Source organism: Schistocerca gregaria, chromosome 11 (genome assembly GCF_023897955.1).
Source record: "Schistocerca gregaria isolate iqSchGreg1 chromosome 11, iqSchGreg1.2, whole genome shotgun sequence".
NCBI classification, from domain to species: Eukaryota; Metazoa; Arthropoda; class Insecta; order Orthoptera; family Acrididae; genus Schistocerca; species Schistocerca gregaria.
Window position 1 is genome coordinate 93767359 of NC_064930.1, and position 25804 is coordinate 93793162.

At 40.0% G+C, this 25804-nt stretch overlaps 1 protein-coding gene across 1 annotated transcript in view; it reads left to right on the top strand.

Moving 5' to 3' along the window:
• The window catches only part of LOC126295042 (eukaryotic translation initiation factor 4 gamma 1-like), a 373399-nt gene that overhangs the window by 192521 nt on the left and 155074 nt on the right, over positions 1-25804 (top strand). The window contains exons 14-16 of the mRNA XM_049987292.1: positions 6274-6429; positions 14275-14577; positions 18670-18948. Of these exons, the coding sequence (XP_049843249.1) occupies positions 6274-6429; positions 14275-14577; positions 18670-18948 (738 nt within the window). The remainder of the gene's footprint in view (positions 1-6273; positions 6430-14274; positions 14578-18669; positions 18949-25804) is intronic.

Genomic DNA, 25804 nt, shown 5'->3' on the forward strand with positions numbered 1-25804 from the left:
TACGAAGTGACAATTGCATTCCAGACGGTGTTTCAAGGGCGCAGTGCTAATCAATTTGTGTGACATCCTTATACATCCTGGGCAGTGCTGCGCACTGCAGCTAATTGTCGGTAACCGTAAAACCTGTACTTCACTTTAGTATGGAATTCATTGAATATTGACACTGAACTTAAAACGTATTAATCAAATTTAGAAATCTTTAACATGTACAGTATCAGTCAGTGTAGCTTCTGTCACACTTGGGCTTAGGTCGATTCTCCACTGACTCAATACATTCTGGTAATGTATAGAGTTGTGTAGTCATCATTTACTAGATTGAGCTGTAGTGGAACCAGATTTATCAGACGGTGAGAAACATTCATGTAGTTATTGCTACATGGGCATTCCATTACTACTGCTGAATAAAGCAGCATTAGGAGACCTCGTTAGCATTCCCTGAACTGCTTTCAGGGACTGTTTCCTTAAGGGGGCAACAACTTTTCCTGTTTTAAGCAGCTGAGCTAATGACTTCTCTCTTGCATTGACGGGGTATTGAAACACAGTCTCTTTTTCTCAAATGTTAGGAGTGTTGCAACACCATTGAACTGCAGTAAAGTGCAGCAAGACATTTATAGGATTGGTGGTAGTCCAGTTAAGCCTGTACATAAACAAATGCTACATACTTCCCCATAATGGGCAGGAAGTCCCTCTACTGTTTAGTTACACACTTTGAGGATTAACCATTGGAAGTAGTAACATCTGTAAAATAATTAGGAAGATGTACCTGTAGTAAAATACAATGAAGCGTCCACAGCTTCATTCAGTGAGAGAGAGAGAGTGTTATTGAGATTACACACACACACGGCCGAAATGAGAGGCGGTGTCCAATGTTGAGTATTATTGAGACTGAAAATTTTCGGTATGTTGTGGTTGTAAAATGATTTTTTGTTTGACAGCTACTTTCTAATGTTTTGCTAGGTGATTGCCATATACTTCCATTTGCTGTGTGTGTTAAAAGAATCTGACTAGAGAACATGGCCGGGCCATGGTTTTTAAGATTTCAAATCGTCATTAATGATTAAAAAAGTAAAGGTTGGTTTAGAAATGCACTCAACAAAGAAGCCTCTTGTAAGAGAACAATTTATAATTGTACAGTGAAATCAAGTGTGTTTCGTTCTTATTTGTGAATTTCGTTAAGGTCACCCAGGAACTGGTGTTACTGATGAATATACTGCTGCTGCTTAATTGGTGCTTGAAAATGATAGATGGACATCTTACTCATTTATTCGGGTCATATTTGGCATTGGTATGGGTAAATTCAAAGAAATTTTACAGCAGGAGATGGATGGGAGAAAATTTTGTTGTCAGTAGGTAGCACATGAACTGACTCCTGATACAAAATGCATCCACATTGATGCAGGAAATCTGGGAAATCCCAGCTGGCACTTAAAATTTGGCTTGGAATATCAATACTCGTAATGAATCGTAAGATTCAATGTTGTTATCCTGAAAGGAAATGTTAGTTGAGTCTTTTGAACAGAACCTAAGCCTATGAGATTTATATATGAATTTGCAGTATGGGTAATAACATGGTCGCTAGTTTTCTTTTTCTAAAGTGGGCCGTAATGTTACTATATCATTATAAGGTGGGCGTGCCATTGGTACTCAAATGTCTGGAAAAGCTTTTGACAAAAAATGATTTTTATCACACCGTTGTATCTAAACTAACTATTGAGTATCTTGATGCCTTACAAGTCAGCACCGTGGAGCCTCACAAACATGGCTATCAATTTGAGATATCTTTTTGTTTCCAAAAACTAAGTACAAAATGGGTAGAATCATTTCTTCATAATCAGATGAAGCAGTGGAAAGTTACAATAGCCCGGTTTCTGAAGTGCCTCAGCAAGAGAGGCGTCATTAAGTTAAGAGCTGCTTTAATGCAAAAATGTTTTGTTACAGGGAACATTTTGAAAAGCAGTAAAACCATTTGAATCTTTTAAAACTAACTCCTGTATTTTCTAAAAGAAATTCGTGTTGCTCTCACAGTTAAATTTTACGTTTCAGATGTATTAAATAACGATGAGTCAAACATGTGTTAACTTTCTCCCCCATAAATTTCGCGAAATGACGACAGTGGAAAATATAAGGAAGTTAAGTGTGTGAAGACGGAAAACAATCTGTTCTTCCCACACACATTTTGCTAATGGCAGAGGAGGTAGAGAGGGCCCAGTACCAAAAACATGCCGCACCGTAAGCTTGTGGACTGTAGGTGACGATATAGATTGATGTGCATGAGCTCTGAACTTTTTCAGTTTCATCAGGCAAAGAGCTTTCTCCCCACTCGTGCTGTTCATCCTTTCCCAACCTGGCCTGGTTCACCCTAATAAAGGAAATGATATATTTTTCTTTCTATTTTTTCTCTTTATTTCAAATGTCTGAGGCAATACCAGCGATTTTTAGTTTCCCTCAAAATTATTTTTAATCGAATAGACATACTGTTACATTTCATTTGAGGCGATCAAGTGATGATTGGAATTTAATAGGTTTGCAAGATACATGAAAATATGTAGTTAAACGGTTTTTTTTGTACCTTGATTTTGGCATTAGTCTCATATTATATGGAGGTAAAAGCATGTCTACACAATACAGTAATTTTTTTTTTTCTGGGATACGTACTACACTATAATGTAAATAAATGAACAGCTTTGTTGGTGGGTAGTTACTAAAATGTATATTCACTGAGTAATTGTCTGCTTCTTGACAATGGATACATTTGTCAAGGTGTATACAGTTTATGGTTTGGACATTTCATCACAAACAGTACTATTGATACCCGAAGTGTGGTTATATTGTGTGTAGTGTACAGATCTGGTTCTGGAGAATGTATGTTAGGAACACCTTTTGGGTACCACACGGACCTCTAAAATTTTTTGGACAGATAGAGGGGGTATCTTTTCTGTATGCTATGATTGTTGAAAAGCGTTGTCACAAATTTTTAAAAATCGACATATTGCCAAATAATTATTTGAACTTTAGTTTGTATAGTAATTTATTATGTCAAAGATAACTTAAATCACAATGTTCACCTAATTAGTTTCAGAAATTGCTGTTATCAGATAACGATTAATTTCCTAACAGCTTCATCAAGATAGACAGTATTGCCAGATGATCATTCTGAACATGTCTGTCAGTGATTTATACATCATATTTGCTACATCTCCCATGGGGAGATTCTTGATAACCAATAATAAGACACAGGTAAACAACAACAAGGGTTTATTGTGAGCACAGATTAATAACAACGGAAAATTGTTCTCCATAAGAATAATAAAACTCCTCAGACACTGACATGCACCTGGAACACACTGTGAATAAATGTTGCAGAGAGAAACCCGTCAGCCATCTATGACAAACACTGAACCTCCATCATTAGCTATCATCAGTGGAAGCTACATCACGGGATAGTCGTAGGTTCCACTGCGGTGGCTTCCAACTGGGCTCTGACAAATGGACTACTAAGACTTGGTGCACGAATTGGCACAGAGCTTTGGTGGGGCGAACTGAATTGGCAACATAGTTTGTGCTACACTATATAGCCTTGGTGCGGAGGAATTTATGTCCTTCCAGTTCTGCACATGTGACAGCCCTGCTGTCTGTCATCCTTGTTGTGATTTACGGAGTATAGGAAGGGAATGCCTTGAACATATGCAACTCTGTGATGCTTAAGTGTCTGAGGGGTTGCCGGTCCCTTAGGTGAACATTGAGTACACAGCAGTATTGCCACTTAGCAAGAAAGTAAAGTATTAATCATATGATGATATGAGAGAGTGTACATACTCGGAGACAACTGGGAAATCCGAGAATAACCCAAGGTATTTTTATTCCGAAGAAAACTGAGAAAAACCAGGGAATTTTTTTTAGAATTCCAGAACTTTTCAATGTTTTAGTCTTTGGTTCAATTTTTGTGATTTTTCACTGGTAAGAACTGATAACTAGCAAAATGTATGAAAGGCTTTAGGACAAAGACTATGAAATACTTCATAACAGCAAACTATTTCCAATGTGTGTGTCACACCACACCTGTTTACATTAAGGTGGTTTCGAGCAGTTGCCAGCAGGCTTGTTCGCGTGCACAGGTGAGTTGCATACAAACAGAGCCTTCTTTTGCTTCTGGCTACTTGATGTGTGGCTGTAGCTGTAGCAAGCAGCAGTCGTGCCAAAAGAAAAAGTTTTCTGGTGCGCCCAATATTTGCGCATGCGCAGAGGAGCAGTCTGGGTTTTAGAGTAGAAAAGATAGTGAGTTGTATTAGCATTTAGCAATTTTGCTTTTTCCTGATGTCCTCCTTCCTCTTCATTTACAGTTCACACGTCAAATGAAAAATAACACATTTCTATGGCTGGGAGCTATCAAGTGAATTGAAATACATTCACATAATTACGGAAGTTTCTTGTTAATTTGTTTTCTGAATTTATTTTATTTTGCTCATTTTTGGCAGTCTAGCATTAATAACCTTATAGCTTGCAAACAATAAAGTTATTGTTGTTGGTTTGCTAAATAACTGTGGCTCTTATCAATCTTTTCTGCAGATCAGTAAATTTATAAGAAATTAAGTATTTCATTCCACACTATTGGCTAGTTTCAGCTGTTACTGAATTTGAAGTGCACATTTTCATTTTCTGGCACATATGGCATTGTGCTATAATAACGAATCAAGCATGAGACAATACACTACTGGTACTCAAAGAAAATTTGCATCCCAAAATCAGGTTGGAGCCTATTTTATTGTGTATCGGGACATACGAATGTGTCCTTTAAGCTGAATTGTGCATTTTAGTATGGTTTACGAAATTCCTATGCTCTTGTAGCATCCTCTGGTTGCCTATTTCTTTTCTGGCGTCATGTAAGAGCTCTCAATGCTACATGTGTGTGAACATATGGGCTTCCTACATTTCCGTAACTGTCCGTGCGCAGTAACGCCTCGTTTCTTGCACTCTGGCAGCTGCTGAAATGACCCCACATCTAAGAGGTCGCGGGAAAATAATTGCTAATTTGTTTACGCAAGGTGAACTATGTTACGCGTGAAAATGTGTAATTAATTTCTTAAATCAGTGTGTTTGATTCTCCTTTAAAACTTCACACTTTCAGGTACTGCACTTTTACTGGCGCATTGGTGTGATGAATCTTAGTGTAACATACTCTAAAAAGACCAATGTTGTCTGTGAAAGCTTTGTTCTCCTTGTGGCTGCACTATGTACATGAATTTAAACCATTAATTTTTCCTATTTGTGCATTTACGCTACTTAACAGTGATGATGTTATTGGCTGACTATATCACGTGATCTTCATTCTAAATATCTGTTGTCATTGGCTGACGAGATCACATGACATGAACTATGATTGGCTTAAAACCGCGCATTGCAGTATCTATTTCAATGCGTCAAGAAACTAACGTGCTGAGTTCAGTGGAAATCGAATTTATACTTTCGTAGTATGAAAATGCGCAGCAGACATGTTGCTGCACACCAAAGATTTTCCCAGAATGGTTTGAAGACAGCCATCACTATAATGGGCTTCCACGAATTCTTACTTCCGTGTGAAATATGCTAATGCATACTAGGTGCGCATTCTTAGGTTGGTGTGGTGATATGTGAGATGGAAGCATTCCTCCTCAAGATGCTCTGTGCCATGACAGTTTCTACCTTTTTTCTTACCCAGGATGTTGTTGAACTGAGTTACCTCCTCCTCAGCATCAAGCTGAAGATTTCGTGCCTGCCGTTCCCTTGACAAAGGCTGCCAGCTTTAATGTTTTAACAAATGTAGTGTTTTAACTTTCATAAACTATAATTTTGTGATTCAGTAATAAGTCTTACATTAGAACACAGTTATCTTTTTAATATAGTTTCTTGAAACTAGTGGGGCTAATTACTGTTACAAACAAAAACAATAATTTTGGATTTTTAAAATAGGCAAAATTTAAATTTGTTTTAATTTAATATGTTGAACAATGTAAAGGGGATGACAGTAAGAGTAATTTATTCATTTTTGCTTCTTGTTTTCTATGCTTTCCTATATTTTACTCTTCCCTGCATTTTACACTTTCTTGGACCAATCCGCTGAAAAGTGTAAAAGCGGTTTTACTGTACCTTGATGAAAAATCTCATCTGAAGACAGAAATCAGTTGCCGAAAACTGGTGATGTGAACGTATTAACTTTTAAGCGATTGTGGATGTGATGAATTATTATATAGCTAGGAATTAGCTCGGGGCTGGCACTTAAGACTTCTTGGCTTTCAGGTTGTGAACGGACCAGAACACGACAAGGTGCTGACACCAGAAGAGCTGCCCAGCAGGCCTCCAGGTGTGAAGCCCGGCAATGATGTGACGGCAGAGGTGTTCCGGCCGAAGCCAGTTCCTTCCGACCATCAGCCTATTCCGACAATCATTAACAAGGTGAGCTTTCCCTCTTGTTGTGGACATGTTATCCCTCATACAATTAAGACAGCATTGTATACACAGTTCTTCTTTATGTGGTTCATATGCTCAGAAGAAAAGGGGACGTGTACATCTAAAGGAGACGAGTGCCATCTTATTCTTTTGTAGTATTTTGTGCTTTGGAAGCAGTATATTTGTGTAAAACGGGAGACAGATCTGAGTGCCCTGTGACAAGAGCATGCATTCAGATGTCGGGTGAGAAAATTTGGGGCTACTACGGAAAGAGAACACTAACTTCAGCAGCGTATTACATCAGTGTATCTTAATCTCTTAGATATAATTAGAATGTTTTTTAATGTCCATGTTAATGTGAAACCCCTATTTCTCTATAAAGCATGTTTCTATCGCCACATTCTGTAAAAGAATTATTTGCAACAAAGGACAAGTATTTCAATTACTGTTTTACATTAAGAATGTTAGGGAACCGATATGTGGACATATCCATATCTGATCCGTGTTACGTTTACACCAAATCATTGTTCCATTTGTGAGAAGGCTATTGAACCTACAGCAATAAAATTTCTACAAGATCTTAATTACGTACTATACCTTACACTGAACCAAAAAAGTTGTGTTAAAGTCCCTTATTTCTAAAAATTTTTGGAAAACAAAAGGATCAAAAACTGTCACTTTTCTTCCTTTTTATTTTATTTAGAAAAAAATACAACATTTTACGTTATTTAAGGCCCCATGCTTGAAGAAGGCACTTACCTAGATACATACTAAACTTTATTGAATAATCTTGAATAGTTCTTCAGAGAAAGGGTATTTTCTAGTTAAAAAAAAAATGCAGCCAAGAGATTGCTCAATGACTACAACCACCTGATGCATATTTTTCTGTTCGTCTGCCTCTCGTGTGTCCTCCAGCTTTCATTTGCAACATATAACTGAACGTCTTGCCCCCTCACCCCCCCACCCTTTCTCCCCAAAATCTTTCAGCATCTTGCACTATACAGTTTCCCCAATGGGAAACACCTGAAACCATATTCTTACCAGGAATAATTCCTGATTTTTGTAGTATCCAACACTTGTCAATATTTCCACAGTTGTATGAGAACAGCATAATTTTTAATGTCTGCATACCTACAAGCACTGTTTTTTGGAGATGGTTCCAAATCAAGCTCTTGAAACACCCATTTGGATTTTGGGTTTGTTCATGTAAACAGTTCTTCAATAGATCAGGCATGGCCAGGTATCTTAAATTTTGACTTTATAGCACAAAGTACAGCTGCTCGAAGACTATGCTTAAGTGAATAAAATTCTCTTGTCACTTTTGCACTGTTAAACTTCTACAGTTATGCCAGACTTTGAGCAGAAACGTGACATGGACTTCAGTCTGCAGAAAGTTTATTAAAAAAAAATGCAAGCACATCATTTTTTGTACCCTGTATGTTGTCCTTTATCCTTCTCATTGCCTGTCCATAATATCTCTGTAAGTTTTCTGTTTCATTCTTAGTCAAGTGACATTGCCCTAGAAGGAGTTGACCATCATCTAATCTTTTGCCTTTCAGTGTCTGAAGTCTGGTCCTCAAATGTTTTTGAACATGGCCGATACATTCCATTTTTGAATACCTCTTCTCTCTCTCTCTCTCTCTCTCTCTCTCTCTCTCTCTCTCTCTCTGATCTTTCAGATTTTTAACCAGATACTTCCATCCCACCACTGTTACCCTCATGGTTATAACCACATTTCAGTTTATGTTCTTCATTTTTGCCTCCTGTTAATCTATTGAAGTTTGACCGTCTTTGCTCATAACATCTGACATTCCCTGTGTCTATACTTGTTGCTGTAACAACGCAGTGTAGGGAGAGATGTCCACTTTTTTGCGAACTCCCATCTAAAACAATGGAAAAGTCAGTGCAACCTTCATTTTCTAAAACAGCATCCCTTACAGCATTTCTCATGCTCTCGTCACTAACTTCCACTATAATTTCCTCCTACAATGCTCTGATTTGGAAAGTTCCTATGTGTTTTCCATGAACTTAAATCCTACTTTCATAAAACACTTCAAAATAGTTACAGGAGTCAAATCCATTTGTGCCTTTGCTATAATCAGTGTGTGCACACCCCATGACGACCAGGAAAACGTGGAAAAATCCAGGATTCTTCCCCTCCCCCCCCTCCCCATCTGGGATTTTTCATTGTTCTAGTTTCCAGTTAAATTTTTGTAATTATGACTCATAAGAAATGATATTCTAATAAAGAATTTTGCTTTAGTCACCTACTGCTGAATAATACTGCAACCTTAAAATATAAATAAGAGAAAACACTAAAATAAAACTTAAATTGCAGGGAAATTGTGCCATTACAAGAAAGCACAGTACACACACACACACACACACACACACACACACACACACACACGTGTCTACAGATAGCAAAATGTATCAAAGGCTTTAGGACGAAAAATATGCAATACTTCTTAACCACAAGTTGCTTTCCCTCAGGAAATTGGCAGCAAGCACCAGGAAAGTACACCAGCTGCACTCAGTATGTGTACCTGGGGGCCTCATTCAACATGTTGAGGCTATTCCAGCATCCATTGAGGAACAGGATGCAACCATGAACGTGATGGCACACGTTAGAACAAATGATGCCTGTACACTGGGCTCAGAGGTCATACTTGGATCACTCCAGTGACTGACGAGAGATGGTTGAGAAAAGACTGGCCTTGTGTACGGTTTTCCTCAACTAAGCTCACAATTTACAGCATGGGCTCGTCAACTGTTCATATCCCTTTGAGTATGACATGAGTGGAAGAATTGAACCGGAGACTTAGAAGGTTCTGTGACAAATTAGGCTATGAATTCCTGAGAGGGTTCCCCTAATTTGGTCAGATATGCACTGTTCAGTTAGCCACTTTGTGTGGAATGCACTCATTTTTTTTAAAGTTAGATGACTCTGCATCCAGTGCAGGTAACAATAGCTGGTGAAAAAAAAAAACCAGAAGTATCGGTGTAAGCTTTAAAGGCTCGCTCCCCCCCCCCCCCCCCCCCCCAAATAGCTGAAAGGATTAAAAATATTAATTTTTAAACTGTCGAAGCATTCGAAACAAAGCCCACATTTTGAAGTGCTCATGAAAACCAGTGAAGCACACACAACATGAGGTACTGAAAGTTGGTTGAAACCGGCCATGGATAAGTGAGATTTTTGGGGAAAATTAGTGTGTATCGAAAAGGATAGGGAAATGTGGGTGTTGTATTTGTCGCAGTAGACGAGAAACTCAAATCCACAAAGGTAGAAATTACAACTGCACTTGAGATTGTTTGGGCAAGACTCAGTATTAGGAGTGGACATACAATGATGGGAGGGACCTTTAACTGTCCAACAATTTAGTAAATGCGTTCTCTGAAAACTACATAGAACAGATAGCTAGGAAACATATTGATCTGATGGCAACAGATAGACCTTACTTCTTTGAGGTCAGTGACTGACGCGATTGTGGTAACATTGATTACCAAGGTACAAAGGACAACTAAAACAAGCAGAAAGATACATATGTTCAGTAAAGCATATAAAAATCAGTAGTGTCTTATCTCAGTGAAGAACTTGAAACTTTCAGCAGAGGGCAGGAGCATGTCGAGGAACTCAGGCTCATATTTAAAAGAACACTTCACCATGCACTGGACAGATATGCACTCAGTAGAGGGTCCATAGTGGTACTCAGTGTTGCGTGAAAATTTTGAATGCAAATATTACTGTCACATCACTTTTGTCTTTGTAGTTTGTGAATGCCTTTGAAAAATGTGGGCTCTTCAATTTCACAAGACTGCACTGGCTCCATTATCCTGATTAGAGCAATAGTGTTAACCATATAATAGCATTTCATGTTGCACTGCGTACAGTATTCTGCGAAAAACCATCTTTTGGTACCTTGAGCTGTTTACACCAGACTTACTCCGTGTCAAGTGGACCAGATTTAGATATAATATCCAATCGATCATTTCCAAATATGATGAAATTTGTGGATTGGGTGCAAAATGTCGTTGATGGATATGTATAAAGTTTCGTCTTGGTATATCCTTCCAAAGACCATTTTCGAATCCAATGAAATTTATGAATTGGGTGCAACTATCCCTTTGATAGTTGCATACAAAGTTTCATCTCAATACTTCCTTTGGTTCCATTTCTGTGACCCCTCACAGACAACAGCCGGAAATTTGCACCACCTACATACATGCCAAAGTACCAGCTTTTTATAACTTTCATGAAAGGTACTCCTTAAATTAAAAGCCACTGTTTTTGTGTATTTCAACAACTTATAGTACTGAATTGGAATATGGTACTTAATAGATTTTTAATACATTTTGTGGGAGCTGAACTTAAAAGAATGGCAGAAAATTCAGTGTGTTACTTGGAGAGCTAGAAATCATAATTTCATGAACAGATGCAGCCAACAACCGGTATTACAGGCATGTCATCTTGTACTTTTTGTATGGTAGCTTCAGTTGTCTGTCAGAATATACACACCTGCAAGTTTCTTGAAAATTTTTAATTTTGGGTGGCTTTAGGGGCCCACATTTCAGCTAGATGTTCTTCAATCTTAATCATCTTGGTATATCTAGAAGCTATATAATTTAATTTTTGACCCATGTCTGCTTAGTGCTGAAACATACCCGAAAGTGCAGACACGATTGTTCAAAGCCACTACTTTTCATTTACAGTGTATACACTAGAGTGGGACATCAATGAACAAAAAATAATTTAAGTGAAAACTAATTTTATGTCCTTAAAAATATGAGTATAATTGTGTTCATATCAACTGTGCAGTAACTAGCAGTAAAAGAAATGAAAATTCAGGAAGTTGAAACTCCATAAAGACTCTATGACTGTAATAATTCTCCACTACAGACTGAGTAAATTGCTGATACTTCCTTGTTCAGATTTTGAGTAAATATTATATTTGCTTCCTTATGTAGTTGATAGTGATTTTGTGAATTGAAACAGTTCTGACAAGCCACCATTTTGTGTCACAGCACCTGAAAGAAAAACTTGCAGGTGTTGAAGTGGTCGTTTTGATGTGGTAAGAACTATAAATTTGTCATTTGAGATGCTCTTAGAGTTTCATTGGGAGAACACTTGTGCCACACTGCTTTCATTTGTAGTTTACCTCGATGGTAAAGAACTACTATACATCTACACCATTAACGACTGCCTTTACCATGATATCATTGCAAGGCATTCATTCAAAATGTTCATTCAATATTTGAAGGATGATAATAGGAGAAATCAAGCATAATTACTACTTTAGTATTGAATCTGCTGCCTAGGACAGGAATTTTAGAAATGTTATCAATTTAGGTTTGCATGAAAATAACTTTGGAATCTATTCTGAGTGGAATTTCCTTGGAACCATCCATGGAAAATATCGTGATGCAATTAAAGGAACAGGTAAAAGAACAGGTAAAAGATTGGCAGCTCGTCCTAGTTTGCAGAGGCCCTTAGATAATCAAAAATTGATGCCTCTTGATTGGTTCAAGTTAGGCAATGTCAATGTTTCGAGCATCCTTTTTTGTTACACAGCAACAAATAGAACAAATTAAGTTTGATCGGGAAGGAAAGTTTGCTAAAGGCCACACACTTTCTGAGGCTTTACTCTATCGCCTTCAGTTTCATGACCTTCGCATGGAACTTCACGATAATACCTTAGTGTACATTGACGGCTCTCTGATGGACCGTGGTGTCGTGTGTGCTTTTATCATTGGCACCGACGTTTTTCGGTATTGGCTTCCGGCTGGCACACTGCTCAGTATTTACAGCAGAGCTGATCGTCCTGTATCAGGCCACAGGTACATTGACAATCTCTTTGTGCAACAGGTCCAGGAAAACTTTCCAGTCTTCATGGAGCCATGGTGATGTTTATGCGAGTTCCTGGTCGTGTCGATCTCCCAGGAAACGAGGTTGTTGCCGAGGCTGCAGTCCTTCTACCTCAGTCCACTAGTTCTTATCTTTGTGTTGCCATCTGTCAGGAGGTGGTGCCACTTTGGCATCACTACTGGTCCTCACTTCAAGGGAATAAGCTCCAGGTTATGAAGCCGGTGGCTTGGACGACCACCTCTTGGCCCTCCTGCTATGAGGAAGTCACTTTAACTAGGTTGCCTATTGAGCACTGTCTTGCTATTTGCCAAGTGGTGCTCCCCTACCACTTTGTACACATCGCACCCAAGTTTTAATTATCTGCCCCCCACCCCCCCCCCCTTTTTTTTACCGTTTGGGTTTGCTGTCAGAGTTGTCTGCCGTTTTAGCAAACCACATGCAGGCTGCCGACCGCGATTTAATTTTTCCCATCGTAGCGATATGGTGAAGGCCATTTAATTTTTGGTTCTCGACATCCGTTCGTCTGTGGTGTATTTTGTAGACTTTTCTCCATGTCCCTGTTTTTAGCTATCTTCTCTTATGTCAATTGGAGTTGATGTTAGGTTGGTTTTTTTAACTCACTAGTTGTTCTTGCACCCTAAAAAAATACTGATTCGAGTAAAATCACCCCTTCATTCCTGTTGGTTTGGACAGGATCAGAGTAAGCAGTGTTTCCAATGATGCTGCTGAATCCGTAATTAATGCATTTCAAGCAGGTGAATAAATTCCAGTCTTATTCAGCTCTATACACCTTCATCCCCTCCCTGTTCTTTCCACTGACCATTTAGTAAATATACTGGGTTCCAGAGCAACACACATGTAAAACCATAAAAGCACCATCGACATCAGAAAGCCAGTGTAATTATTAATAACATAAAGAAGCCAGTATCAGCAATTAATTCGGTCTGAAGTGGAGAATAGTTATCCCAGTTGTACAGTGTGTTTAATGTTCTAACTTTGTGGATTATCATTCATTTTATTGTTGCTTATTGCTTTAAATTGATTCGTACATAACTGCACTTGCGTTTTTAAGGACATAGAAGCAATTTCCTCAGAACTTATTTTCTGTTGAGTCTTTAATGTCATATTCAAGCAAAAAGTAGTGTGTATGAAGGTAATAAATTTGAGTGATGTTTTTCAGACATTAAGAGGCATTTGTCAAACATTGAACTGTATAACTTCGGAAGCATAAAGACGACTCTTTCTAGATAAAACAAGACAAAAAGATTAAAGAACATAGAGTTGAGATGTGGGACCACTAAACTACCCAAAATATGGCATCCACTATGTTCTAATGTAATTGGCAGGTTCACATATTTTGATAGGAAAGAATTGAGGCTCCTGTACAAAAAGTCCAAGAAAAATAGCAGGATATGATACCAATTCTTGGCTGAATCTTCCATAAAAATGTAATTTATGGCTAGTTGAACATGGTCTCTGCAAGTTGAACAATGAATTTTCTGCTATTTTTGAAAAAATATAGTCACCGTATACATTAAAAAAATACCAAAAGCAGGGGCTTACAAGCTAAGAGTACCTTTCGCAGTACCGCATGCATGTAGGTGATGAAAACTTGGGACCTCTGTCCACGAGAGGCTGTAGAAATGAAACCAAAGGAGATCTCAAGCTAAAATATTGTAAATATTCATCCCAGACATTGTGGAAACTTTCCATAACATTTCAGTAGGTTCAGGAATTGTGAAACAGGAATCTCTGGTCTGTGAAACATGGAATGACTAAGAGTAAAGATGGAGCTCAGTACGTATGTGGGAATGCCGTGTCCTTCATCACATGTGTTTTGATGCAATTCACAAAGAAGGTACCAAATAATTAGTTTTCTCCAAATATATTTCAGAGTTGCTTGGAACTGATAAAGCTGAAACGTTGTTTGAAGTGAATAAGAATCGGCTTAGAGTACAGTTGAGTGATGCAAAGTTGTCTTGTCGCAGGAGTTGCAAGATGTTGGCGGCACCCCCGTAGTGAGTGCACGCACCAACGCACCAGCTGTGGAGGTAGTGCATCGCCGTGAGCACTTCCCAGCACTGAAGGGTTCGTCAGCTGGAACTGCTCCGGGCACCGGCTCGACAGTCACCGGTGTTACCGGCCCGCCATCAGCGGCTTCTCCCAGGAGGAAACCGCCGTCGGCATCGACACCTCCGGCGCTGGTGTCGCAGGAGAAGCCGGGGCTGCCCACTCCAGCCTCAGTGCCGTCGCAACAAGCTTCGGCGTCGATAGTTCCTCCCATCTCGGTGGTGAGTGTTTTCCTGTGCCTCTTGTCAAATAGTCTGTAATTTCGTGAGACTTTCAGGTTTGGATGAAAGGATAGTACAACGTGAAATATAATCCTTCCTTTTTAATATGCATTCTCAAGTGCAAGTCAGACTTCATTGCACAGTCTGTTATTTGACAAACAATGTAATGCAAGCCCAATATTGATTTGCATCTTCAGTGTATATTTGTTTTCTGGCAATTTGGTAAAGTGCATACAATGTTCCTCCTCTTCAAATATCTAGATGTTGATTGCTGGGAGGTTAAAGTCCTTATTAAGTGACCTAAAACAACATTACCAAAGTGGGAGTGGTGTTTCACAAGCAATGAAAAACACACACACACACACACACACACACACACACACCACCTTTTATTCCTCTGCCAGTTTTTTGATTGAAAAAATGGGGAATTTGTTAAGAGATGACACTGGATATTCCTGCTTCAACCGCTATAGTTTTTGAAGTTGTGATAGGTGGCAGCACTATACACAATCTTTAAAATGGCAGCCTTAGTGGAGGTCCATTCAGAGCGGAGAGCTGTCATTCAGTGTCCTTTGGCAGAAAACCGGAGCCCTGCAGACATATGTCGGCACTCGCATAATGCCTGCGTAGACCTGGCAGTGACGGTGAGCCGTCGGGTGAGGCATCTGTCACTGTCGCTGCGCGGTCGCACTAACCTGTCCAGCCAGCCAACAGGGCACAGTGCGAACCGTGGAGTGTTAGAACGTGCACACACTCTCATTTAAGATCATTGACGGATCACAATCGCAGCACAACTATACATTTCTGTCGGTAGTGCTCGACATATTCATCCACCTCGCCGCCTGAGAGAACCATTCAGAGCAATGAAGGACCTTCTCTGCGGAATTGCTTACATGTTACGAGGCGGATTGTGACAATTTTTTGTCAAACATCGTTACATGAGATGTAACGTGGGTTTATTTCTGAAATAACACCTCTCCCCAAAGAAAATGTTCCGGTCCACACCCTCAGCTGGTAAAGTCATGGTGACAGTCTTCTGGGATTCTGAAGGGGTTATTCCATTCGATGCCCTCTCTGTGACAATGCGAGGCCTTGCACAAGTCCACAAAACATCTGTGGGCTGTTCTTAGTCATCCAGCAATCTAGCCCAGATCTCGCGCTTTGAGACAAACATTTCATTTGGCCCAATGCAGGGTGCGCTCCACGGGAAACAGTGCACGGTTGATGCGGCGGTTATTGTTGCAGCAAGATATTGGCTCAGATGTCAACCAGTAGAACCAGTTTCATTTATCAGTTACAATTTTGGAAAAATAATGTTCTGTAGCCAGAAGAGTGGGGAATCATATGATGTATTAAAATCGTAAAAACAACCAGTGTGCGCCCAGAAAAAACTTGTTGCATTACGTATACAGCACCCGTCACAGTTGTTATACATATGACATCACTTTCCAAATTTATTGGACAGCTATAGTTTGGAGTGTACCCCAAATTTGTTACACGTCGTTGGTAAACCACACAGACTTCGAGTAGTCTGTGAAAGTTCAATAAGTGCAATAATACATTATCCACAATCAATAAATACTGGATTCGAAATTTACAGCACTGTCAAATGTTTAGGAACATACGTAGAGTAGTTCGGTGCTGACTAAATGAATATGACAGCAGCTCTGCAGAAACTGACTTGACAGATGTTATTGAATGATCATATGGTGCGGACTGATTGTGAAATTTTCCTTCGTGGCTGACACAGAACTTAATGTACAAAAGACTAAACTGAAGGTGGCTAGATTGTTCTTGAGTCAGTTAAAGCTGTAAACCCTTTCATGTAATTCCAGTGCACGCAACTGAATTCTCTGATTTTAAAGATGGTGCTGAAGCATTGTTGCAGTGCATGTAAGAAAGATTTTTGAACACAGAATGATCAAAGTGTCCCATATTCTTGCCTCTCAAATAACTATTGTAAACTTTTACTCTGAAACAAAACAGTTGAAAGATGTTGTCGTATTCGAAAGAATAAAGACCTTGGCTGAGGATGTATCTCGTGCTTTCTCACCTGAAGACCAGCCATGTTAATCAGTTGCAGAACAGAAAAACTGATTGCTGATGTTGCCATTTCTTAAGTGCAAGTATTCCACAGTAAACTTTGCAACATCTGATACCAAGAACGAGTTTGTGTGAGAAACAGAGAAATATTCCATGATATTTTCTTATTTTATTGTAAAAAAAAGTAAAATAAATTAATGGTTTTTGTTGACTACAGGTCTACCAGTTTAAAACATTGCTGCTGTATTTCAGCACTTGTATTGTCACAAATGATACAGAGTGACACGGTTTTAATGGCAATCACTTCCCTGGTATGGAACTTGGAATGCTCTCAATAAATTACTTATTTTGTAATTTGGCTCATATTTTATTTTATTTTTTATTTATTTATTTATTTTTTATTTATTTATTTATTTATTTATTTTTGCGGTGGTGAGGCGAGCAGCATGATTCTGTGGTATCAGAATACCTTCTCAATCAAGGTGCAACCTAGACTGTTTGTTGCATCGTCCACAGCACCTACGTAGACAGGTGAACGACAGTCACCAGAAAACGTTCAAATACAAAATTTTTGAAATGTCAACATAAGACTAGAGTGGCATTTAATATTTCTATGAGTGGAATATTGTATGTTTAGATTTACACTTTGGACTCGTGTAAGGCTGCCAAGAATTTTCTGGAAACTCGAATTCTGTGATATGAATATTTTAGTAGCTCACATTTTATTTTAATAGGAAAATTACAGTGCTGTATTTTCAAAATGAATTCTTGTGATTACCGCAATTTTGAATAGTATTGACTTCGAAATACACCTTCCAGAAATGATGTTGAATAGAAAGGAGGATTTTTAAATAATGTGTGTCACTCCTAATACAAACAATTAAGGGTAGTTCTATTTTAGAGTCGAGCGGTTTTCGTGGATAATAAATTTTGAATATTTCTTTATATCCACTGTTTCTGTGACAAAATTAATAAAATATTACTTGTGCTGTTTACTTTTGTGTGAATTAAAAGTTGAATTACATGATTGGGTACAGCTTTAAGAACGATTTGGAGTTTTTGTGTGTGCACATTTATGTATTGTGTTGGTAAAAGAGAAAGCAGAAAAAATAGTATTAACTGTGGGATGGTAATATAGCAAGTGAATGTACTTAACATTGTTACGTGAAATTGTCTGGCTGCAGCTTTCCTCTTCTTCCGTACCTCTCTGAAATCCGAGCACTGTGGGAGTGTGTCAGTGACCTTCCTTTTCCTCCTCACTCACACGACCTCCCATCACCACACTGGAGTGCTGGTCGGGAGCACGGCTGGGACGCCTGCAACCATCTTCGGCCTTCCCGTTCCGATTCACCCGTTCACCCTTCCACTCTGCAGTCAAGAGTGCTAGGCACAAGTGTGGTTGGTGTGTGTTTGCTAGTGTGCCACAGGTTGGTGAGGCCTGATATAAGTGGCATGACTTTCTTTGCTTTATGTGGCTCTAATTATTATATAAGTGTCTGTATGCCTTGACAAGTGCCCGATTTTTGGCAGTGACAGCTATTCGCCAGTGACTGGTACATTTGTTACTTGCTAAATTGTCCAAATTACAGTGGCATTTTTACATAAATATATCAACTTCCTACCCATATACAGAAATTTAGTCAGCAGTATCGTGTGAATGTTACTGCGCATGCCCACCCGTGTGCGTGTATTCATTCACGTTTGTGTCTTCATTTACATTTCTTTATATTATCTGTTCATATAGATGACTTCCAAATCGCTGTCGAAACCAAAAAGGCTAAAAGTGAGAACATACAGACAGCGAGCCAGTAATTATAGCCAACTAAAAGCAAAATTTTGTCATTGAGAGTTGTATTCAGCTGTGACCCCAGTTTGAAGGAATGATGTTAAGGCACTATTGCCCAGTACTTAGTGAAACACCTATTCCTCATCCCTGGACAGCTGTTACGTGTACTAATGTGCCAGGTTTTGTGTCCACTGTTAGGAAAGATCCAAATCCTGAGTGCCATCCACTGGCTGGTAGTTAAGTGTGGCCCGTAATGTCCGCAGGCGTTCCACTCGCCGCAGCGCTCCGGCACTCCGCCGGTGGCCCCCTCGGAGCCGGCCCCGGCCGTCACCGTGCCGCCGGCAGTCGCACCGGAGTCCGCCCCGCAGGCCCCTGCCCCCGTCCCCGCTCCCGCCCCCGCACCGGCTCTGCCGGCCCTCGCCAAGCCCCCGGCGGCTCCTCCCACTCAGCCAAAGGTAACTCCACACGCGCAGGCAGCGTGCTTGGGGAGGACAGAGAATGGGCCAGCAAACGGCAGCGTGCAAGTGAAAAGCAAGAATTTGGTAAGCATGTGGTAATGCCACACAGTGATATAAGTTTTCTCTTGCAATGTGTCTTACCAAGTTGTTGGCATTCCCTTGCTTCGTGAGGCCACACTTACTAAACAAAATGAAACATTGTTGGGAAGAATGACAGGTACCTGCGGAGATTTACATGTGTTGGGGGAAGGGGGTTAGCTTAGTGTGGTGATTAGAGAAAAAATTCTTAATAGTTTCTTGTTGTTTCAAAAGGATAAATCATGTTATAAAACTGTAAAATCATCAGGAGACAGAATATCAGGCTTGGTGTTTTTTTTAAGTCTGTAGGTGTGCAGCAGATGAGCTCTTCTCCAGCTGATCTGTCTCTTTCCTCCCAAAGGTTTGAAATGTACAAATAGTTTTGAATCTATCTGTTGACAGTACAGAGATTTCATTCGTGACAGGAAGCACTGTCTCACTGCCATTTCATTGTAATTTTATAGTTACGTTGTTTCACTGTGCTATGTTAACACATAGACTGTTAATTACAAGTTCTCTCTTACGTGATGGCCTGGCCGCAGGCACCATATAAAGAGTTACCTCTTAAGAAATAAGTTTTGTATAAAGGAAGATACAAAAAAGTTTGTAGTAAAAACATGTAAATTACAGGTCTTTGACATCGGGGACAGATATGGTAAATAGTCAGAATGTGGCAAAAACAGCATTCTTATTTTCACATTTAGAATAAACGAACAGAAAAGTTTGTACAAATATTTTAGCTTTAGACCTAAAATATATACTTTTGTGTTACTGATGGTAATGAAAATAGTTTTTTAAATTGATGATATGCCTTCAAGCATTCTCCAACCGCAATCAGCTTTCCTTCACAAATGAGACAAAATGTACCGCGATTGAGAGCTTGCTCCCCCCACAGCTTTGTTGGCCACACTTTTTTCTTAGTGGCGTGTATTGCCTGTAAATAATGAAAGGTGCTCTCTGCCCTGATATTCTTCTGGGTGTCTGGCTACATATACCACCCCCAAATAAATTTTTCTCTTAAATCTAGAGACTTATACTCTTTTCTGCTGTATAAAACTGATAGACGTTGTGCATACAAATTTCCATTAGATGTAGAGCAAGTTCTTTCAGCCATCTAATAGTCTTTGCAATGCTGAATAATAGGCCAAGGTTTCATCTGATTTATCAACTCATACCATTCCATTTTGCTGTCCATGACTATATTTGGTTTCAAGACAACTTTGCTGCTTCAGTTGTTAACTTTCACAATTTGGGCTGGTGCATATTGAAAATGGTCAGGGACTTCCATTTGTCTTTCCATTTCCAAATGTCAAGATTGTCATTTCTTTTCCATGCCATTTGGCCTTTCTTCAGTTTCATAGCAACTAACAATTTTAGATTTTCCTTCCTGTTTGTGCATAGTGTTCCACACACACTGGCTTTGTAAGTCGACAACAGTTTTGTAAGTGATAGAGGATTATAAAAGTTGTCCATATGAAGCATATATCCTTTGTTCAACAAAGGTTCCATCAGGTGTAAAACAATATCAGATGGATGAATCTGCTGGGCTTCTCCTGTGACTTGGCGCAGTAGATTTTTATTTTGGATCCCAGGCGTTCAGATTCACGGAGTTCATAAAGTTTTACACCATACTTGGTTTCGTCACATTGATATACCACCTGAAATGGCCGCACCACAAAACCATTGCTTTGTCAGTGCAGAGATTGTTGTCTGGAACGTAATCATTACTCATGATGCTATTGAAATTTGAAAAATTTGTCTAATTTTGCAGAGTTAGTCATAGAATAGGAATGAATTGTCTTGAGAAGTGCAGGTATTTTAATAGCAGCTGAAATATGTTTCTATCCATCAGAGATCTGCAGTATGTGACACTGTAAGGACTTCTTGTGCTACAATAATGTTCTATCAATGGGAAACACTGAAGTTCTCATGTGCAGCAACAGCCCCAGTAATACTTTGATTTCCATACCATCTGTATCCATCCATGTCTACAGCCTGGTTGATCTTATCCTCCCGCATTTGTCTGGTTCCTAGCGTGCATGTAGATTTGTTTGTGCACTTCATGACATTAGGAACTGTTAGGTGGGAGGGGGGGAAATGAGGAAATAAATCAACAAGTGCCCCAAAATTTCGCATTTTTCTGGTTCCTAGCGTGCATGTAGATTTGTTTGTGGACTTCATGACATCAGGAACTGTTAGGTGGGAGAGGGGGAAATGAGGAAATAAATCAACAAGTGCCCCAAAATTTAGTAAGTCCAATTTCCATCCCCCATCCTTGTCGAACACAGGATCTCGAGGAATGTCACTCTGCTCACCAGTTGCATTTTTAGTGCTTGCTATTGGACAATCCTGGCCATCGTCTCATTGCGTTCATTGTTGTCTGCATCTTCATGCTCACAGGAACATGGTTCGTAAAGACTTCCACCATCATAGAATTTGTCCCATTCTGATTCGTTCATGTTAGGTAACTGTTAAAAAATTCTATATCACTCAGTTTCCTGTTACTACGAGCCATTTTATGAGTATAATTCGACTCGTATAATGATAGGCATCAGTGAACCATCTATAACAAAGAATGAATTACTACAAATACTTTGTTCGTATTGTTGAGCATACTTTGAAAGCATGCAAACTGGTGACGGATTGTAGTTGGCAGCTGAGCTGAACTTTCTCCTTAGCTTATGAAATCAGTTTACTTATTTTGACCATGGCAGCCAATGTATTAAAGCAGCCCCAATCCTTTCTCTTACGAATTACTTACAAATCACTACTGTCCTGTTTCTACAAACTAAAATATGTCTAAGTAATTGATGGATGGGATGCCACAGTTTCCTCGAAAAACTAGCAACAAGTTTCCTTGTTAGAGCTTTGGGGAATATTGTTCATTTGCACTGAAGTCTAAACCACTGCCAAGTAACTTCAGTTTCTGCAAGCATTTGCTGATCTGCCAGTCATTTGGGCAAATTAATATCAGGGACTTGCTGCAAGTATTGACAGAGGTGTGTCCACTGGAGTTAATTGTGAGATAGGCAAGTGGAAGGTCAGTCTCCTGCTTAAAGAAACACTGTTGAACGAACTAAAATTGGAAGACTTCAGTTTAAAACAAGTTTTGTTGTACTATGAAGTAGTCAAAACAAGATAAAAAAATTAACCAAGCTGTATCACGAGATCACCAACTTGTAATTGCATCACAGTTTTTTTGCAAACATTGTCTATTACTTCTGTTTCAAATGGAATACATTTGTGTTTACATTAACTTCATAAAATCGGTTATGATTTTCCTGTACTGTCGTTCTATCTCTTCGTCTGCTGAAACATAGTAATTGATAAATTCATTTTGCATTTCCTCACCTGATGGTGACCAGTTATACACGTTTAGAGGTTCCAGTGTTACATTTGTTTCGGCCCAACTGTCTTTGGACCATTCTCCTTTTCACACTGATACTAAACACACACAAGTTCTGAATGTTGGAGTAAAAACTTGCAGCAACTGACAAGCGTGGCAAGCACTGTCTTAAAAGTTTCTTGAAACAGTTTCCACTACTTTGAGGAATCAACCTCTGCAAGTTCAGGAAATTGAGAAAATTGACTTGTTTGGGCTGTTCTCATGTCAAAGAACTTGCAGAGCTAGCTTCAGCAAGCAATATGCAGAAGTTTACTTTCTAGTGGACTCACCTTAACAGTTCTTGTTTTTATTTGATATTGCAATGATGAGCTTTTTGTTGTGGATACTCCACGTTCAGTGCAAGTGAAATTTCGGCGAATATTCAGTTGGATGTGTCTTAACACAAAATTTAATTAACAAACATTGGAATCATGGCCTGAGGAGCTTCTAAACTCAGCAAGATCATTACTTGTTAGTGATGGTTGTTTTTTAAGAGCACTGTACACTTAATGCAGGTTTCTACTGTTCGTCTGTTTTAAACATACTGCAGCCTGCTTCATGTGTCTGTGAGTGGTAACAGATAAATGTGCTGATGGTTCCAACATGTTACATTGAGTTCTGTATGCATTCAATTTTGGACTAGAGACCTGTCATTCTTTCTGAGTACATTGTAGTTAATGGGGCTCTTTGTCACTTTGATTTTCTTATTTAATGCATAAGAATTCCTTGCTTTAAGAAGGATGTCTTCATGGATAGAATAAAGATAAGTTCTTGGGGAACTTGGAGCATTGATGTTAATTAACTAACATAGGTTAATCTGGCCCTCTGTCCATAATATTAAGTTTGTAATTTAAGTAGAATAGCATCTTTGTGTGTGATTTCTTTTTATTGATTTATGCTTGTTATACAAATGTTAGTTTTGCCATCTTCTCAAGTCAGTGTTAGCAGCCAGGAAGATAGGTGTGTGATGAATTGTGTACACTCTTACCAATGGGGCGCATTTATCAACACATTCATTGAAATGTAAGCTAACACTGTCTTCATTAGTTAGAGATCGGTTTATTTTGTCACATGTAAACATTAATAAAACTTGTGATGTAGCTAGCACTATTTTGTGACCACATTTGCTGTTACTCAGTTGTGACGATTTATTAAAATTTTTGAATAAATTTTATGGGGGTCAGTCTGCTACCTGTCACAGTTCTTTATTCTCCTGCTTAAATTACTTTATTTTTCCAAAGAGTATAAAGGCCTGACCTCATTGTCAGCTATATATGGCAATTCAGAAACATTTAATTCAAATACACAGATTGTACCAGATTATTTATGTTGTCTTTGGTGTCCGTTGTGATCGCCTGCAGAGAAGTAATAGTGAAACACATTTGAGAGATAATTAAAATGTAGCTCATGTAAGGGCCTGTTGTCAATGTGAAAATGGAAATATCGATTCACTACAATTTTCCTCATAATTAGTTGACGTATCATCCTACACCCCCTCCCCTCCTCCCTCCCCTCTCCCCTCCCCCATCAGTAGCTCTGTGGATTTTGTTGTTCGCTGTACATGAAATAATGTTAAGTACAGTAACACACAGTTTATTGTAACACATCACCACTGTGCATTAAGGCATATGTGGCAAGAAGGGCAGGGGGGGGGGGGGGGCGCATCACTCAAAATTTGACTTAGTGTTGGTGATATAACTGCACTTCAAGAACTGATAAGTTTGTAATTGTAGATGAATTATATGTTTAATGTTGTCACATATATTGGCTGACAGTAGTATTTCTAGAGACAGTGATTGCTTGCCCAAGTGTGTCAAATAATTCTTTAAGTAACCTTAGGATAGTGAGTTTTCTCTGATAACTATCTTGTTTCTAGAATGAAATTTTCCCTCTGCAGCCAGTGTGTGCGTCGATACGAACCTTCCTGGCAGATTAAAACTGTGTGCCGGACCGAGACTTGAACTCCCGAGTCGTGCTCGGGTAACTCAGTCGGTAAAGCAGTTGCCAGTGAAAGACGTTGGCCGAGTTTGAGTCTTGGTCCGGCACACAGTTTTAATCTGCCAAGAAGTTTCGTCTTGATACTGTTGCATAGTGTGTCATTTGTGTACTTCACTAGCTAACAGTAATTTAAAAATCTAGAGCATTACAGATTTGGAAGGAGGAGATGATTTGATAATTCTAATAAAGAGTGAGTGGATATTTACAGTTCTGTGTTAACAAGTTAGCAAATGAAATAAGTGCTCTCTAACTTTATACACTGGGCAACATTGCAGACTGCCTGCAAAGAAAACCAAGGCTGTAAAATTAGTACAGTATCACCTCCGTATGTTTCTATATTAGCCTGACACTGTCATACTTTCGAACATGTAACAGAAAACAAATGATTTAAGTAGTGTAAAAAAAGTGAAAGTGAAGGTCTTAATAAGACATTTTACGAAGTAGACACCAAGTGTATGCTAATACGTAAGCTACCTAAAGTTGTCTTTTGTTTCAAAGCAAATTCGTCACTTCTTAGTGTTTATTGCTACATGTTAGTTGGTAGTTTTGTCTGCTACTGTGCATTTCCCTACTATCTGCCTTCTTAATTGCAATAATCATATCTCTCTCTCTCTCTCTCTCTCTCACTCATCTCTCTCTCTCTCACTCTCTCTCTCTCTCTCTCTCTCCCCCCCCTCCCCCCTCTCTCCTCCCCCCCCTCCCCCCCTCACTCTCCCCCCTCCCCCCTCTCTCTCCCCCCTCCCCCTCTCTCTCTCCCCCCTCCCCCCCTCTCCCCCCTCCCCCCTCTCTCCCCCCACTCTCTCCCCCCTCTCTCACCTCCCCCTCTCTCCCCCCCTCTCTCTCCCCTCCCCCTCTCTCTCCCCTCCCCCTCTCTCTCCCCCACCCCCTCTCTCTCCCCTCCCCCCTCTCTCCCCACCCCCTACCACTCCCCTCCCCCTCTCTCCCCTCCCCCTCTCACCCCCACCCCCTCTCTCCCCTCCCCCTCTCTCCCCTCCCCCTCTCACCCCTCCCCCCTCTCTCCCTCCCCCTCTCTCCCCCTCCCCTCTCTCCCCTCCCCCTATCTCCCCCCACCCCCTATCTCTCCCCTCCCCCTATCTCTCCCCTCCCCCCTATCTCCCCCCCTCCCCCTCTCTCTACCCACCCCCCTCTCTCTACCCTCCCCCCTCTCTCTACCCTCCCCCCTCTCTCTACCCTCCCCCCTCTCTCTACCCTCCCCCCTATCTCAACCCTCCCCCCTATCTCAACCCTCCCCCCCTCTCTCAACCCTCCCCCCTCTCTCAACCCTCCCCCCCTCTCTCAACCCTCCCCCTCTCTCAACCCTCCCCCCTCTCTCAACCCTCCCCCCTCTCTCAACCCTCCCCCCTCTCTCAACCCTCCCCCCTCTCACAACCCTCCCCCCTCTCTCAACCCTCCCCCCTCTCTCAACCCTCCCCCCTCTCTCAACCCTCCCCCCCTCCTCTCAACCCTCCCCCCCTCTCT